Genomic DNA, 16,063 nt, shown 5'->3' on the forward strand with positions numbered 1-16,063 from the left:
TAAGTTATCGACGTGCAGTGTCACCGCATTAAATTGTAAACACTCGTCAGTTTATAATCTCGCTAGTTAAATTATAAACTGACGGTAGGGAGATTACAAACTTAACCTACGTTAGATTGTAAACTAAGTTCACAATCTTACGGTGTCACGTCTTAGGTATTTATTTTTTAATCTATCTATTATCATGTGTCGTATTCTGATACCTACCCGCAACACAGTCCTAATTGGCGGGAGTAGGTCGATTAATTTGATTAGCGTAAAATCATAACATTTATTATTAGGTACATTTGTTTATGCTATCCAATATGGTTCACAGTTCACATCAATCATCTAAAATGGAAGTGCTACAAGCAACTTGAGCTTTGCACACTAAACGGCGGGGTGCGGGTTGTTTACGTAAAGTTTTAATGTTCTATCTATTTTTATTCTTGATTATTTAAAATTTACAATTTAGGTACCTGGTAGTAATGTAATGTAGATAAGAAGCCCCAATGCACAGGCACGGCACAGGAGACTCTGACGGCCCGACACATTTTTCGAACTGGCTGCTTGTTCATTAAGTACCTATTGATAATGTTGTATAACATTCAGACGTATCGCATGCATAATTAGCTTTTGACTTTTAATTGGTTTATTTGTAAATACATATTGCAGACTGTAAGTAGCGTGAGTCATCTTTATTCAAGGAATCTCAACGCGATGTCAAAATAAAATACTGTAGATACTGTTGATGATTATCTGATGATAATTATCTGTTCATAATCCCCCCCCCTCCCATAACCATCAAGCCCCCGTTTTACAATGATTTGTGAAACGGGAAACGGGGGCTTGATGGTTATATTGGTTATGTACTTATGCCTACATGGATGGAATAGAAATTAAAAAAAAATTACAGAAACATACCGTATATTACATACATATATATCTACAATATTATGGAAAAATGTATCTAAAGTATCACATTGGGGTTTTTGAATCTCTGTCTTGAATCTGTTGTCTTAACGGCTGTAACAAAATAAAAATGACTTTATTAATATAAATAAAACTGGCACAAAAACTACTTGGATAAGCGTAAAGTTTGTATTGAGTTTTAGGTAAGTATATTGAGTTTACATATGTACGAGTACGTAGAATATTTTATCTTTAAAAAAAACATGCGAACGACATGCAAAAAACAAGTGACGTTAGAAGCCATATTATTAAAGAACACTCCTGGGCTTTTTCCTTCTAATATACCTACGGAGTGCAATCAATAGCTTCGCTTAGAAGATGAGGTCATACGGTTTTTCTCTTATTTTAATAAGGTCTGGCGAACAATGAAGTGATCCTAAGAGCGTTTTCACATTGTCCGTTTCGATATCGATTGTTGGATATGAGTACATTGTACAAAGAAGCAAAAAGTAAAAGGTACCTTTTTATATTGTTTTTTTGTTTACATTTAATTATTGTTTGTTTTTAAAAAAAGAAAGCGTTTCTGCCAAAATGAAAGGACTAGATGCTATTGAGCATTTTTTTGTAGTTGTTTTTCTCCATAGGCAATGTTACATCCGATTTCGGATCGCACAATGTGAAATCTAAGGATTCATTACGAAACCCCAGAAACTGATTAATTTATTATTTAAGATACTTCAGAACTTACCCGTATCCGCTCTTGTATCCGCCGCCGCCACCAGCGCTAGAGCTGGCACTGGCACTTGCCTTAGCACTGGCACCACCGAAGCCGCCGCTGCCCCCATTTCCACCGCCTCCGTGTCCTCCACCGCCGGAACCGCCGCCTCCACCGCTGTTTCCGCCACCGAATCCGCCGGATCCACCGCCTCCGTGGCCACTACCGCCTCCTAGTCCGCCACCGCCGCCATTGCCACCTCCGAGACCACCGCCGCCGCCATTGCCGCCTCCTAGTCCGCTACCGCCGCCATGGCCGCCTCCAAGACCACCGCCGCCGCCATTGCCACCTCCAAGACCGGCGCTGCCGCCATGGCCGCCGCCTAATCCGCCGCCGCCGCCAAAACCGCCACCACCGCCGCCGCCGCCACCACCTCCTCCGTTGCTACCCCCGCCGTAACCACCTGTAAACGAATACTATGTTACACTTAAACCAGTTAAACCTACTGCTTACTCACCAGTAAGGATCAGAATATTATAAATCCCCGTGGCGTCGAATAAAAAAAATCGTAGGTACTTTTTGATGTCTACCTTTTATTTCTTATGTAATAGGTACCTAAGATATTGTTTGTATACATGATGCTTATTATTTGATTGGCAAGAATGGTCTGCCACTTGACATTGAGTTTGAAGAAGTGGACAAATAAAACATCTGTACGTATGACTGTATAAGTAAACAAAACAATTTTTTTTTAAACGGCTTATAGGACAAAGTAGTGAAATTGGCATAAACGCCATGTTAGTTATCGAAAAAAAAGAGAAATTCCTGGCTATTAAAGCGAATAGATAAGTTAATAGCCCTGACATTTTTGTAAGCATACTGACCACAATGAACTTAGAAAATATTAATACTATTATTCTTTGAATGATTTTTTAAATGATAATTTGGAATAAATTTGATTTCATAATAATAATGTAAATCGACACGAGTTGCGAATTACCTATTCGCACGTGTATCGTACAACGTTTTACAGTACATATGGCCCTTTAAACTTTCGACATATGCACGAAAAGTGCTCTTTTACGCACTAGTGCGAGAAAGTACCACCATATGTAAAAATGTTATAGTAATATTTGGATTATTTTATGATAAATTATAATTTAATATAATTTAAGCTGGTGAACAATGTATAGCTGTTAAGATATAATTTAGATTAAGTATTATTTAAGTAACAATGTTGCTATGCCCTAACGGGTGCATGTTGTAACCTAAGATATAAATAAGACCTCCTGTAAACACGTTACATGTATGCAATAAATGATATGAATATGAATAAGTATCTAGTACCTTGTTACCTAAGTAAGTTAATAAGTCGGAATAGTTATTTACGATACAAGTGCGGAAAAGAGGAAAATTCGAAACGAGTGGCGATAAATTAAAACACGACCGCAGGGAGTGTTTTAAATCGACACGAGTTGCGAATTACCTATTCGCACGTGTATCGTACAACGTTATACAGTACATATGGCTCTTTAAACTTTCGATATATGCACGAAAAGTGCTCTTTTACGCACTAGTGCGAGAAAGTAGCACCATATGTACTGTAAAGTAAATAGAAACAAAAAAATACTAGCGACCCGCCCCGGCTTCGCACGCCGCACGGGCATAGGTAGAGAAATAAGTAAGCATGAAGAAAATAATACGCGTTTTGATTACAAAACTGATGTATGGGAGTGAGCACTCTATGCTTACTTATTTCTCTATGGTGGGGCTTACTCATCATCAGTATTCTTGAATTTTGCAAAAGATTTTCCGAGCTAGTAAGTGAAAATATAATTTTTAATACAGTTGCTCAAAAAATTCTCATTTAAGTCCCTATCTTCCTATGTACCTAAACATAAAACAGGTTAGGAAATCCTGGCCAAATTAATGTTTCTTTTACTCAATTAGTGGAGAAGGCCGGGAAAAGCTCATCACATAGGATGCTTTACTATGCTTCATTAGCTACATCAAATTTACCTTTTTATTTCGGAAATTTGACGATGCCATAGAATATAGATATAAAGTATGTCCACGAAAAAAAGTGGTCGTGGATGATCTGGTATATCTTTTTACCGAATGTACATTTACAAGAAGTTTTTTATTTTAATAATTTGTATATACATATAATACTATATAACAACAATAAAATCGTATTTTAATGTATGCGTTTGTGTGAGTTTTCGCCAAATAAATTCCATCATACCTTTCGTTTCTTGACATTCTTCACTCGCATCCCGCTACAATATCACAACAGTATGACAGTATTTATATTTTTAAAAGCTGTTTTAGGCAAATTAGAATGTCATCTTACCAAAAAAATACTTCTTGAAACTCATTTCTATTTGTGGTAGTCAGGAAGACTTTCTACTGCAGTAGAAAAATCACTTTTTTCTTTTATTTAAGCACTGAAAGTAGTTTTTATATGGGAAACATTTTTTCGTCAAAAAGTCAAATTCACCAAAGTTAAAAAAGCCTATCTAAAACTATCTCAAATTGAATACAATAAAAAAAAATTTTGCTATCGTGAAAAGAGGACGTAATAAGGTATAATTTAGGTTATCTAATTAAAAATAAAAATGGAAATTTAACAGGAGAACTTGGTAAAGACTTCCAGAAGACGATGTTCAAAGGAATATAGGCACGATGTAGTATAAGCTATGATGCTGAAAGTCACAGACAACCTAACGTTATATTATGGTTGTATTTTTATGGTGTGGTTTATATCCACTAATTATTAAAAGAGAGGTGCTGCTTGAAAATCCACATTCATTTAAAAGATTTACCATGTCACGCATGTTCGGATTTTTTCGTGTCCACACTTTAGATAGACAATTAAATGGACAGTTGTCTTGTAAATATAGCAAGTTTACCTGGGTAGGCGTGGGCGCAGACGAGGAGCCCTAGGGCGCACGTAGCTAGCACTAGTCGAGCCATGATGCCGACTGTGCCGGGTATCCGCCGACCTATCTTTTATACAGACCCGCTTATGTCATACGAATACCAACATAAGCATTCTTAATTGACCATCAGTAGAGCTTAACGTCTTGGTAATTAGGTTTAAGAATAGTTAACAGTGTGGACGTGTACAAGGATAGTGCAAAGTTTGCGAGCTCTTCAGTTTTTACGAGAGCTTTTTGTTAGTTGTTTTTAGGGTTCGTATGAAATGTTTTGCTGAATAACTGGATTATCGGTGATGGAACATTTTGACGCACCAAGCCTTTAAGACCATGCCCCCTTCTCTGGGGTCATCTACCGGTCCGAGCCTTGGGTGAATACAGTAGAACCTAAACCCAGGCCCTGTAGCCAGCCAAGGCCAGGGCCAGGGCCTGTTTCTCAGTACATCATATTGAATACATTTTGAGTCATTTCTTGTTATCCATCAGCGATTTTTTTGTCACAATTTGCCGCCCCTAATATCTTGCTTGCCGCCCTACGTCCCCGGACCTACTGGGCCTTAGGGTAAATCCACCAGTGACATTTCTTCAACCAAAATCGTCACTTTTGACACTGACGACACTTGATAGGTATCTAATCCAGATCGAATTCATATCCTATAACTAAAATTAGAATACGCCTGATAGCATAGAATAATAAGTACCTAAGCCTAGAGTGCTCAGTTCATACAACTGGTTATTAGCCCGAAAGCTTATTGACATAATGCTGATAGTGGACGCTCGAAGCGGAGCGTTCGGCGGGGCGAGCAGTGTGGCGTCGTCGGGCTGACAAGTAATTTGAGCTTTGAACGGCGTGCACTAAGGCCGTTCCTGATACGTTTGCATTTGTTCAAACATGCACACCGCACGCCCCGCCCCGCTGCAAGTCCAACTTGACTTGGGGGACTGATTAGGGCGTGATACAGTAATAACATATACTAATCTATGGGCGTGATTAGGGCCATAGATTAGTATATGTTATTACTGTAAATTAGGGCGCCCGTCGTAAAACTTGGTATTCACTCCTCCTTCAGTTCCCTTAGTCGTCATGCCTTGATTATCGACAATGATAGATATATCCCTCTTTGTTATCGATAAATAAGCAGTTTAGTATGGATCTGAATTTTATTACAAAACGGAGGACAAAAGCTTAAATTATTAAAACAAATGACACCAAAATAATAATTTTTAACCCAAAATTAGTAACTGTCACCAAATTTGAAACTTCATTTTAATGTGAAATGATAACCAAATTTTTGCATCTTTGCTATCCTATTAAAGAAAATGACACCAAACTAATAATTGTTAACCCAAAAATAGTAAATGATTACCAAAATTAATATTCCATTTTAATTTATTTATACTTTATTGCACATAAAATAAGTACAAATGGTGGACTTAATGCCTTAATGCATTCTCTACCAGTCAACCACTGGGCCAAAAAGAGACGTTTGTAGGCTTTGTACTGTAGGTATTTAAAAATAATTAACCGACGTCACTACATTTTTTAAATTTGTCGCTCTTATCTACTGACGGAAATGGCTTGACAGAGTATATAAAATATAATACATAGGGTCATTGCGTTAGTTTCCATCCATGCTCTAATTGCTCTTGTTTTCATCCACTTGACGGATTAGCAAATAACATATTTACGTTATGCTAAATATAAGTTTTATGTAGCTTGATATATTGTTTAGACACTAAACACCAAGGATTGCAATAAGTCCAAATTTGTGCAGCAATGTAAGTTTATATTCAAATTTCAAAGGTATGGCGCCATCTATTCGAGCATGAATTTTTCTTGACTTTCCGAGGCACGTTTTTCCCTTAGACTTTACTTATCTTATACGGAGTTATGAATATTCGTTAACTTTCTCTAAACTTCTCGTCAACAGATAACGCTGCTTCTTCGACTATATAAACGGCCGCCGCGCCCGGGAATGTAGCAGTTGAAAATCAGAATACGAACGAGTAACCAACCGACAAAGAAAATATGCCGTATTGGGCGCAATATTTGAGGAATCTGGCCCTTCGCGATCCTTTCGCGAGGGCGTTTGAGATTCCTTTCGTTGTCTTCACTCGCGATCCTTTCTTCCGCGACCCTATAAAGTGTATCAAGCAAGCCACGGTGCCTCTGAAGCATGGGATCGAGGGAGTATACTCTGATTCCGAAGTCAGAGTCGACGAGAAGAAAGTTGAAGTTTATTTGGACGTGCAGAATTTCACCCCAGATCAGATCCAAGCGAAGACAGTCGGGAATGAAATTATAGTGGAAGGAAAGAAGGAGGTGAATTGCGAGGATGGTTGGACGAGGAGCCATTTTGAGAGGAGATTCCTGCTTCCCGAAGGTTTTCCTCCGGAGAGAGTTGAGTGCCATCTTGATAAGGGGAAGCTGTTACTAGTCGCCCACAGAGCCGAGCCTCGAGGAGAGAGAACCATTAAGATCATTGCCAAAGAAGTCAAGGAGCCGGAAAAGATTGAGTAGACTGATACTGATTTAGGTTTAATGTTATAGTTCTAAATAAATTATGATTTAGTGATAAATACTTATAATAAAATCTTTCAGGCTTTCATTTAAAAGCCGCTTTTAGTTTTACCTCTGGTGTTATATGCCGGGCCATCCCTATTTTTTGCTATTTTATTTGTCACTTGAGACTATTTATTTAACTTTATTGCACAAAAGGTTATGTATTGTAAAATAGCACAAAACAGCATGGAATGGAGCGCAACTGAGTTAAAATAGTATAAAATTCTTTAAAATAGGTATATTACAAAGTAACTTAAAGAAACAAAAATTTTGTAGTAGGGTTAATTTTGAGAAGGGAAATGAAAATTAGTTCAATTCATTATCATATTTATTTTCACCTACCTCTGATTTTAGTTGTTCATCCTGCTATGTTATAATATTTTTACTTAAAAATCATAAAGATGAATTAGCTGCAGTATACATAAAAAGAAGCGTCGAGCAGAGTTGAATTTAAAAACACTGCAATCCGGGACAACATGTGGTTCAACAAGGTGGAACTGAAGGGCCCCGGGCAGACGCTGGATGAGTTTTTTAACTAAGCCGCGTCACAATGCTTCGGCGTCCGTAGCTGCTGAATGTGGAACGGCGACGTGACCTCAGGAAGGATGGAGTAAAGCGCCGTGTGAACTGCAAGGCCGAAGTTAAGTCGCTTCCGTCTTTGATTACGCCATTTGCTGCTGTGGTTGCGAATGGGGGACCGTCCGTGGCTGCATCTTCGACCTCGATCACTAAGCCAGGTCCCCAGGCAAAGCTAACGCCGAATAAGGGGTCCAAGCAGTCTCGAAGACCCTTTCATAACAGGCCGATTGTTTCGCGAATGTAAAAGTCTTTTCCGTGCGAACTCTTTAGTTTAGTCGTGTAATAATACTAATAATCCTTTTTTTTCTGTCCTTTCGTGTTTGGTCTTTATACTTTGTTTTGCTGACTTTGTTTTGTATAGATATCAAGATTTAATTTTAGTAGATCTGTCATCTGTCACTTCTGACAGTTCTGACATATTCGTTCGGTGTTGCCTTATTCTAAATTTGCGTTTTGTTTTTGCAATGTCTTTTAAAAATAGCGGTCATATTTGGGTCATATACTATAGATTGGCAAAAGTTGGCCAGGGACTGTCTGATTAGTCATATAACATAGACAGAGAGAATCATACCTACTGTCTTTGTCTTACGCTAGTACTAGCACCATAGACATAGTCTGACATAGTATAGTAGTTTGGTAGTTATAGACATGAAACCAAGCGACCAGGGGTAAGAGAAAGACATATTCATGTATTGACAGGTTAATGTATGGCAGCATAATCCTTTTTCTCTTTCACTCTTAAATTTTTTATTTTTTATTAAGCCATCGCCTCCTACCTATGCTGCCATAACCCGGCCATGAAAAAAAAACCCGGTCGGTGATAAGGACAAAGCATGGCAATGGCACTATTTTCTCTTTCCTCTTATAGAAATCGCCAAGGGAATCGCAATAATAGCGGAAGCCGCTCGACCCCAATTTCAAAGGAATACCGCAAATCGATGTACAGGGGTCATAGCACGGTACGCTTATCACCATGCCTGTCACGTTCTAACAAGTATGTGAGTGCGAAAGTGACGGACTTAGTGATAGGGGAACCATGCTGCGCGGGCAGGTAAGCCGTTTGGCACACACATACTAGAGGCCAAAACAATTTTTTTTTTGTATGGAAAAAAAAATAATTCCAAAACCTATAGTATGTGGTATCATACGAAAGGGTTTTTTGAGGCGATTCTAAAAATATATCACATCATTACATTTCGGGCATTTTTTTTTAAATTGAAACAAAAAAAAATTTCGAAACATACCGTGATTTTTTTTAAAATTTCTCAATATTGTAATATTGAAAAATTATACACATGAAAAATATTTTGACGTTGCGGGTCAAAAATGGTCAAAAATTTTGTTTTGGCCTCTAGTATGTGTGTGCCAAACGGCTAACCTGTACATCGATTTGCGGTATTTTTATACGAACGGGTTAGACTATAAGACTATCTTTCTCTATCGAAGTCAGGCCCTTGACTATAGCACCCAAAAGAAAGGGATGAGTATAATTTTTTTTGTTCTTATTTACTGATATATTTGGTTTGCTAGACTCTCTCTTCTTTTTTTAGGGTTCCGTACCCAAAGAATAAAAACGGGACTTAGGACCCTTTTACTAAGACTACACTGTCCGTCTGTCTGCCACCACAGGCTGTAGCTTATGAACTGTAATAGCTAGACAGTTGAAATTTTCATAGATGATGTATTTTCGTGTACTATGTATTTCTGTTGCCGCTATAACAAAAATACTAAAAAGTACGGAACCCTCGGTGGGTGAGTCCGACTCGCACTTGTTCGGTTTTTTTAGCCCTTTCAATCCTAGGTAGGTCTTCAATTTTTGCCATTCTGTTCAATTTTGCGCTCTTTGTACCCATCTTGATCCAGCCAGCTGTTCTTTTGATACCTATCATCATACCAACGCATTTTTGGTTTTTCTACTGGGCGTGAATGGCGTGATTGACTCTCCCTAAAGTCTCCATTCTACCAGCCGCTTGCACCATGACTCATGGAGAGCATGAGCCGTATTTATAGACCGCGAGCCGGGAACTTATTTCCATGACCAATCGCCTCCCGGGCGATAACTCGTATAGTGGTTAACGGCTATGAATAATGAACCCTCGTAGACGTCAGCTGCCGCTCCGTTGGTGGGTCGAGGAATGGCAGCCACCGAAACACGTAAAAAAAATATATTTGATGCATTTGAGCAACGTCAAAATGACGTCTTTATGACGTAACGGACGCCATAATGACGTATAAATGCTACCTGGGTAGTCATCGCCTCCCGTTTGATACTTTGGCAGATGATAGTTTAGATGCTATTGTGAATTAAAAAAATCGTCAGCCGGTTGTATCGCGGTGGAAAGACCGTCAGCTGGTCGCATAAACATGTAAAACCGGCTGACGGTTTTTGTTATTCATAATAGCTTCTAAAACTATCACCTAACCAGATTCAGATTCAGATTCAGATATTTATTAATAAAATTTAGTATTTTACATGTCATTTTCAGTATAATAAATAATTATATTAAATTATTACTAATTAATTTACATTTTTAGTACATTTTACAAAGACCAAGTATCAATCGGGAGGCGATGACTGTAAAAACATTTTTTTTTACATGTTCGCGTGTTGTCAGCTCACGGACTTTCCACCGCGATACAACCGACAAGCGGCTGACTATTTTTAACCGACTTCAATTTCATAGAAGGAGGAGGTTCTGTATTCGGTTGTGGCATTTTTTTTTTTTTTTTTTTTATGTATGTTCACCGATTATTCCGAGACCCGTGGTCCGATTTGAGTAATACTTTTTTTGTTCGAAAGGAGCTACTTCCAAGTTGGTCCCATATTAATCTGGTTCTGATCTGATGATGGGATCCCTGAGGAATTGAGGGAACTCCTCAATTTTTAAAGGCACATGTATGGTGATTTGGGTGTTTTCATAAGCAACTTGAGCATTTTCTCTCGAAAACGACCAATTTGATGAAGTGGACCTGATGATGATGATTGTTTTGAAGATAGTGATGATGATTTTTTTAATGTAGGATGTTCAGCGATTACTCCGAGACCCGTGGTCCGACTTGAACAATTCTTTTTTTGTTTGAAAGGAACTACCTCCAAGGTGGTCCCACATTAATCTGGTGCTGTTCTGATGATGGGATCCATGAGGAATTGAGGGAACTCCTCAGTTTTTAAAGGCACATGTATGGTGATTTGGTCGTTTTCTTAAGCAACTTGATAATTTTTTCTCGAAAACCACCAATTTGATGATGATGATGATTGTTTTGATGATAATGATTTCAGCGATTACTCCGGCACCCATGATCCGATTTGAGTTATTCTTTTTCTGTTTGAAAGAAGTTACCTCTCCAAGGTGTTTTCGTAATATTTTTAGTTTTGATCTGATGATGGAATCCGTGAGGAATTGAGGGAACTCCTCAATTTTTAAAGGCACGTGTATGGTAATTTCGGTGTTTTCTAAAGTAACTCAAGCATATCCTCACCAAAACCACCAATTTGATGTAGTGCAACTGTAGCCTAACCACGAGTTTGGCACTAAATATTCTTCGTAACTTACTTTGTACACTAATACGCCAGTACGAGCGAGATGCATAAACAGTAAGTTACGCACACGATAGCGAATATATCAATGTCAAACTCGTGGTAAGGCTACTAATAACTTCCCTCGTATGTGTATTATGATTTTTGATGTAGGTAGTGTTGGAAACAACCAAAGAGACTGAGAGGTGAAGGTAGAGGGTATTAGTGTTTGGGGGGTTTGAGGTTGGGGGTTGAGGGGAGGTGAGTTGATGGGTCGGGGACTGAGGGGTTGGGAGTTAAGGGATTGGGGGTTAGGGTTAGGAGTTAAGGGGTCTGGGGTTAGGGGTCGGGGAATGGCGGTTGAAGGGTTGGTGGTTTAGGGTCGAGGGGTTCAGTGATCAGGGGTTGATGTGCTGTGAGGTTGAGTGATCGGGGGGTTTGAGGGATTGGGTCAGTGGCCCCCGCCACCGCGGAGAATGGATTTACTGACAGGAATGATTTCCCAGACGGACTCGAGGAAAATTCTGATTATTTAATAAAGTTTACGAATTTATGATGATTATGTTTTTCATTCATGCGTCACGCTCTTAACAATGTCTTAAAACTAAAAATGGAAAAATAAAAACTTTTATAAAAAAAAGATAAACGGACTTCAAAGAGGATGAAATAAAATGTATCCTTTTTAGGGTTCCGTGTTTAAGTATATGCGTTACCAACTGATATGTTTGAAGTCGGTGCCAAGCCAAGTACTCCAAGTAGTAACAATACCAGTCAAAAATAATCAGCTTTATGTCTATAAATCCCATTACAACTGTACAAATATTATAAACGTGAAAGCAATTATGTCTGCCTCTTTGCTACCTTTTCATGGCTAAACAACTGAACCGCTTTAGCTGAAAAATTGCATGAAGGTTCCTTGAATTGTTTTATATTTTGAAATGTAGTCCTCTGGATAAGCGACAGAAAATAACTCAGTCCCAATCCCACACTTGCGTGCTATGACTGTTTAAGAATTAGTAAGAAATGCTCTTAAAAAAAATACGACGACAAAACGTATTAGATTTACACTAACGTGCCGACAAGCATTGTACGAACTGCGCCAAGATGGTTCAACCGTGTGTTCTGTTCTGAGGTGTACGGAAAGTTCGTTTATTGTCGTCGTGTAACGCTGCGTCTTACATAGGCGAACACGGCCGGCCCAAGGCGTTCGCGTTCGCAACGAGATCGCCCACGTAGGACACTTCTATATAGGTATCAAAGGATTAATTAAGGCGCCGTGCCGCGCCGCTTCGCATTCGCGTGTTGTTCGCCTACGTAGTACGCTGCGTTAGGTAATCCAACGTACATACTTATATAGCCGCATCTTTATCGAATTGCACCAAAATCACTATGAATATATGGTTTAAAATTTGGCTTGGCACCGACTTCAAACATATCAGTTGGTAACGCATATACTTAAACACGGAACCCTAAAAAGGATAAATTTTATTTCATCCTAAAAAGGATAAATTTTATTTCATCCTTTTTGAAGTCGGTTTATCTTTTTTTTATAAAAGTTTTTATTTTAATTCATAATGGCATCTGAAGTACCTGAACTATCATGTGACGAAGTATCGACCGGGAGGCGATGACTGACGAAATTTTCGCCTGGCCCGCGGTCTATTACGGGTAAGGTTGCCAGATCGAAAGACCTCCAATAAATATCGGGAGAAAATGTAAATTTTTCGATGTTTTGGGACTTATATGTCGGGAGAAAAAAAAATCGAATTAAAGGAAGTATACTAAAAACAAACAACAACATTCAACATTATTTGTCACATCGTCCGCTGCCGATAGAAGTTTCTACATAAAGGAAAAGTGCGAGTCGGACTCGCCCACCGAGGGTTCTACTTTCTAGTATTTGTTGTTACAGCGGCAACAGAAATACATAATCTGTGAAAATGTCAACTGTCTAGCTGTCACGGTTCATGAGATACAGCCTGGTAACAGACAGGCAGACGGACAGACAGACGGACAGTGGAGTCTTAGTAATAGGGTCCCGTTTTTACCCTTTGGGTACGGAAGCCTAAAAAGAACAAGTGCGAGTCGGACTCGCCCACCGAGGATTTCCTTCCTTTGTGGTTTTAAGCGGGAGGGGAATAAAATAGTTATTACAAAAACATACCGTATATTTTATATATATCTACAATAAAGTTATGGCAAAAATATATCTAAAGTATCACATTGGGGTTCTTGAATCTCTGCCCTGAAGCTGGGATCTTAACGGCTGTAACAAAATAAGAATAATGTTATTATAAATAAAAATAAATAAATAAAGATAATAATAATTTTTTCTTCTCAAGCAGAAATGTCTAGACATCAAATTACAGACAAGGCGTCTCCGTTGGTTATATCCTCCAAGACCAAAGAAGGCTCATCGTTTTTTTTTTTTTTATATGAACTTGCAGTTTTCTCTATAGTAATATCGAACATGGACGCAAAATTTGAACTTATTTAGGCACACTTATAAAAGTATGAAATTCTTAAAGTAGACAAGCTTAAGAACCGGGCCTTCTTTAGCGCAGACCTTAGTACAGGATGCTTTACTCGTAAACCTTACCCGTATCCGCTCTTGTATCCGCCGCCGCCACCAGCGCTGGAGCTGGCACTAGCACTGGCGCTAGCCTTAGCACCGGCACCGCCGAAGCCGCCGCTGCCCCCATTTCCACCGCCTCCTTGTCCTCCGTGACCGCCGCCGCTGTTGCCGCCCCCGAATCCGCCGGAGCCGCCTTGCCCACCGCCTTGGCCACCGCCTAAGCCGCCGCCGCCACCACCGCCGTTTCCGCCTCCGAATCCACCGGAACCGCCGCCTCCGTGGCCACCGCCACCACCGTTGCTGCCGCCAAAGCCGCCACCGCCACCACCGTTGCTGCCGCCAAAGCCGCCACCGCCTCCTAATCCGTCGCCGCCACCATGGCCGCCTCCGAGACCTCCGCCGCCGCCATTGCCGCCTCCCAATCCTCCACCGCCTCCATTGCCGCCGCCTAAACCGCCGCCATGACCGCCGCCATTGCCGCCTCCAAAACCGCCACCTCCACCGCCTCCGCCACCACCTCCGTAACCACCGCCTCCGTTGCTACCTCCGCCGTACCCTGTTAAGAAAATTATAATTATACATTAACCGTCCGTATCGTATACTCTTCATGCAGTCACCATTAGGAAAGGAAAATTTAAAAATCCCTAGAGCGTCCTGAACTAATGTCCCTAATAATCTTTAATCGGATGAAAAAAAAACTTGTACGAGTAGAGTTGGACCATGTCAGGTATGGAGCTTGTAGGGATATGTATGCATTCTTACTGCCCAGTTTGTGCAAAGTTAGCGTGGTCAGTCTAAGTCGCATTACGTAACATTTTGTTTGCGTACCTATAATTCATGATGCTTATTTTGATTGGGAATATTGGTCTGACACTTGACATTGAGTTTGAAAAGGTGGACAAACAAAACATCTGTGCGTGTAATTTTATAAATAGGTAAAACAAAAAAGATAAATAAATCATCTTTCCTTTTATAAATAATCAGAATCTAAACCGGCATACCGGACCGGTCGGTTACATAATGTTTGTAAACAGTGTCGTTATTGTTGCGTAGAAATGCATGGTCAAGGGCCTGGCACTCTTTGATAGAGAAAGATAGTCATTGCTATTCCTATAAGAGGAAAGAGAAAATAGTGCCATGCTTTATCTTTATCACGGACCGGGCATTTTCATGGTCGGGTTATGGCATCATGTGGGCATCCCTTTATTCCCTTTGTAGTCTGTGGATGGTCCCTATACGTAGTGGTTATATGCTCTATGGTCCCTATGACAGTTCAGTTTTAAATAGAGTAGCTCTCACGTAAAATGTGTGTAGTAATTTTTTTAAAATTTTGCCCATTAATTTATTTAAGAATGTAACATTTAAGTAATAAAACTACGTTAAAAACATTTATTCAATTATTTTCTGAATTAGCCCCAACCAGAACAGACTTGAAGGACTATCATAGGGACCATCAACGTCGAAACGAGAGGTAACAAGTAAAGCAAGTTTACCTGGGTAGGCGTGGGCGCAGACGAGGAGCCCTAGGGCGCACGTAGCTAGCACTAGTCGAGCCATGATGCCGACTGTGCCTGGTATCCGCCGACCTATCTTTTATACAGACCCGCTTATGTCATACGATTACATTCTAAAATGACCATCAGTGGAACTTATGACTTTGTAATAAGACTTAAGATTAGTCAGCCATCAGTGAGGACGTGTACAAGGATAGTGCAAATTTGCGAGCTCTTCAGTTTTTACGAGAGCTTTTTGTTGGTGGTTTTTAGGATTCGTGTGAAATGTTTTGATGAATTTGAGATATATTTAATTATACGAACGGGTTTTTCGCGATTTAATTTCATTGTTTTTACCTTAAATTCCGACGTTTCAGCTGAGTTGCACCAGCTGTGTGGTCACGGAAAGACTACCACTGAGCGACACTATTATTTGCTATTATCCACGGATCGTGAGAGAGGCGATCGAGATTAAAAAACACCCTAAAAATTTCAATAGAGAGGACGGATACAAATTATCGTCTACTTAGGGACCAGTGATACAAATATTGAAACCAGCGGATATATCGTCGGACCAGTGTGCGGATATTGTGTGTTGCGTGTCGTGCCGTGGACAATAAACAGTTGTAGTTGCAATTTCCGTGTCTACCCCAAACATTTTTATAGACAAATTTCGGGTAGTTTAGTGTTGTTTACTTAGATCTCCATTGCCATTTTGCTGGGACGTCAGTCTTTCCGTGACCACAGCTGGTGCAACTCAGCTGAAAAGTCGGAATTTAAGGTAAAAACAA

At 39.7% G+C, this 16,063-nt stretch overlaps 2 protein-coding genes and 1 long non-coding RNA gene across 3 annotated transcripts; 1 reads left to right on the plus strand and 2 right to left on the minus strand.

Annotated features, from left to right (window-relative positions):
* Positions 1–1,635: 1,635 nt before the first annotated feature.
* LOC134756236 (acanthoscurrin-2-like) lies at positions 1,636–4,599 on the minus strand. Its single transcript, XM_063693064.1, has 2 exons — positions 4,519–4,599; positions 1,636–2,069 (listed from the first exon to the last, which is right to left on the minus strand). Exons 1-2 carry the CDS (start codon positions 4,580–4,582, stop codon positions 1,636–1,638), a joined length of 498 nt encoding a protein of 165 aa, XP_063549134.1. The 5' UTR covers positions 4,583–4,599.
* A 1,975-nt stretch (positions 4,600–6,574) lies between these two features.
* LOC134756309 (heat shock protein Hsp-12.2-like) lies at positions 6,575–7,066 on the plus strand. Its single transcript, XM_063693138.1, has one exon. It carries the CDS (start codon positions 6,575–6,577, stop codon positions 7,064–7,066), a length of 492 nt encoding a protein of 163 aa, XP_063549208.1.
* A 6,285-nt stretch (positions 7,067–13,351) lies between these two features.
* LOC134756088 (uncharacterized) lies at positions 13,352–14,215 on the minus strand. Its single transcript, XR_010129101.1, has 3 exons — positions 14,015–14,215; positions 13,804–13,924; positions 13,352–13,470 (listed from the first exon to the last, which is right to left on the minus strand). It is a non-coding gene; the product is annotated as an uncharacterized LOC134756088 (long non-coding RNA).
* Between the last annotated feature and the right edge of the window lie 1,848 nt (positions 14,216–16,063).

This window comes from Cydia strobilella, chromosome 3 (genome assembly GCF_947568885.1).
Source record: "Cydia strobilella chromosome 3, ilCydStro3.1, whole genome shotgun sequence".
Taxonomy (NCBI): domain Eukaryota; kingdom Metazoa; phylum Arthropoda; class Insecta; order Lepidoptera; family Tortricidae; genus Cydia; species Cydia strobilella.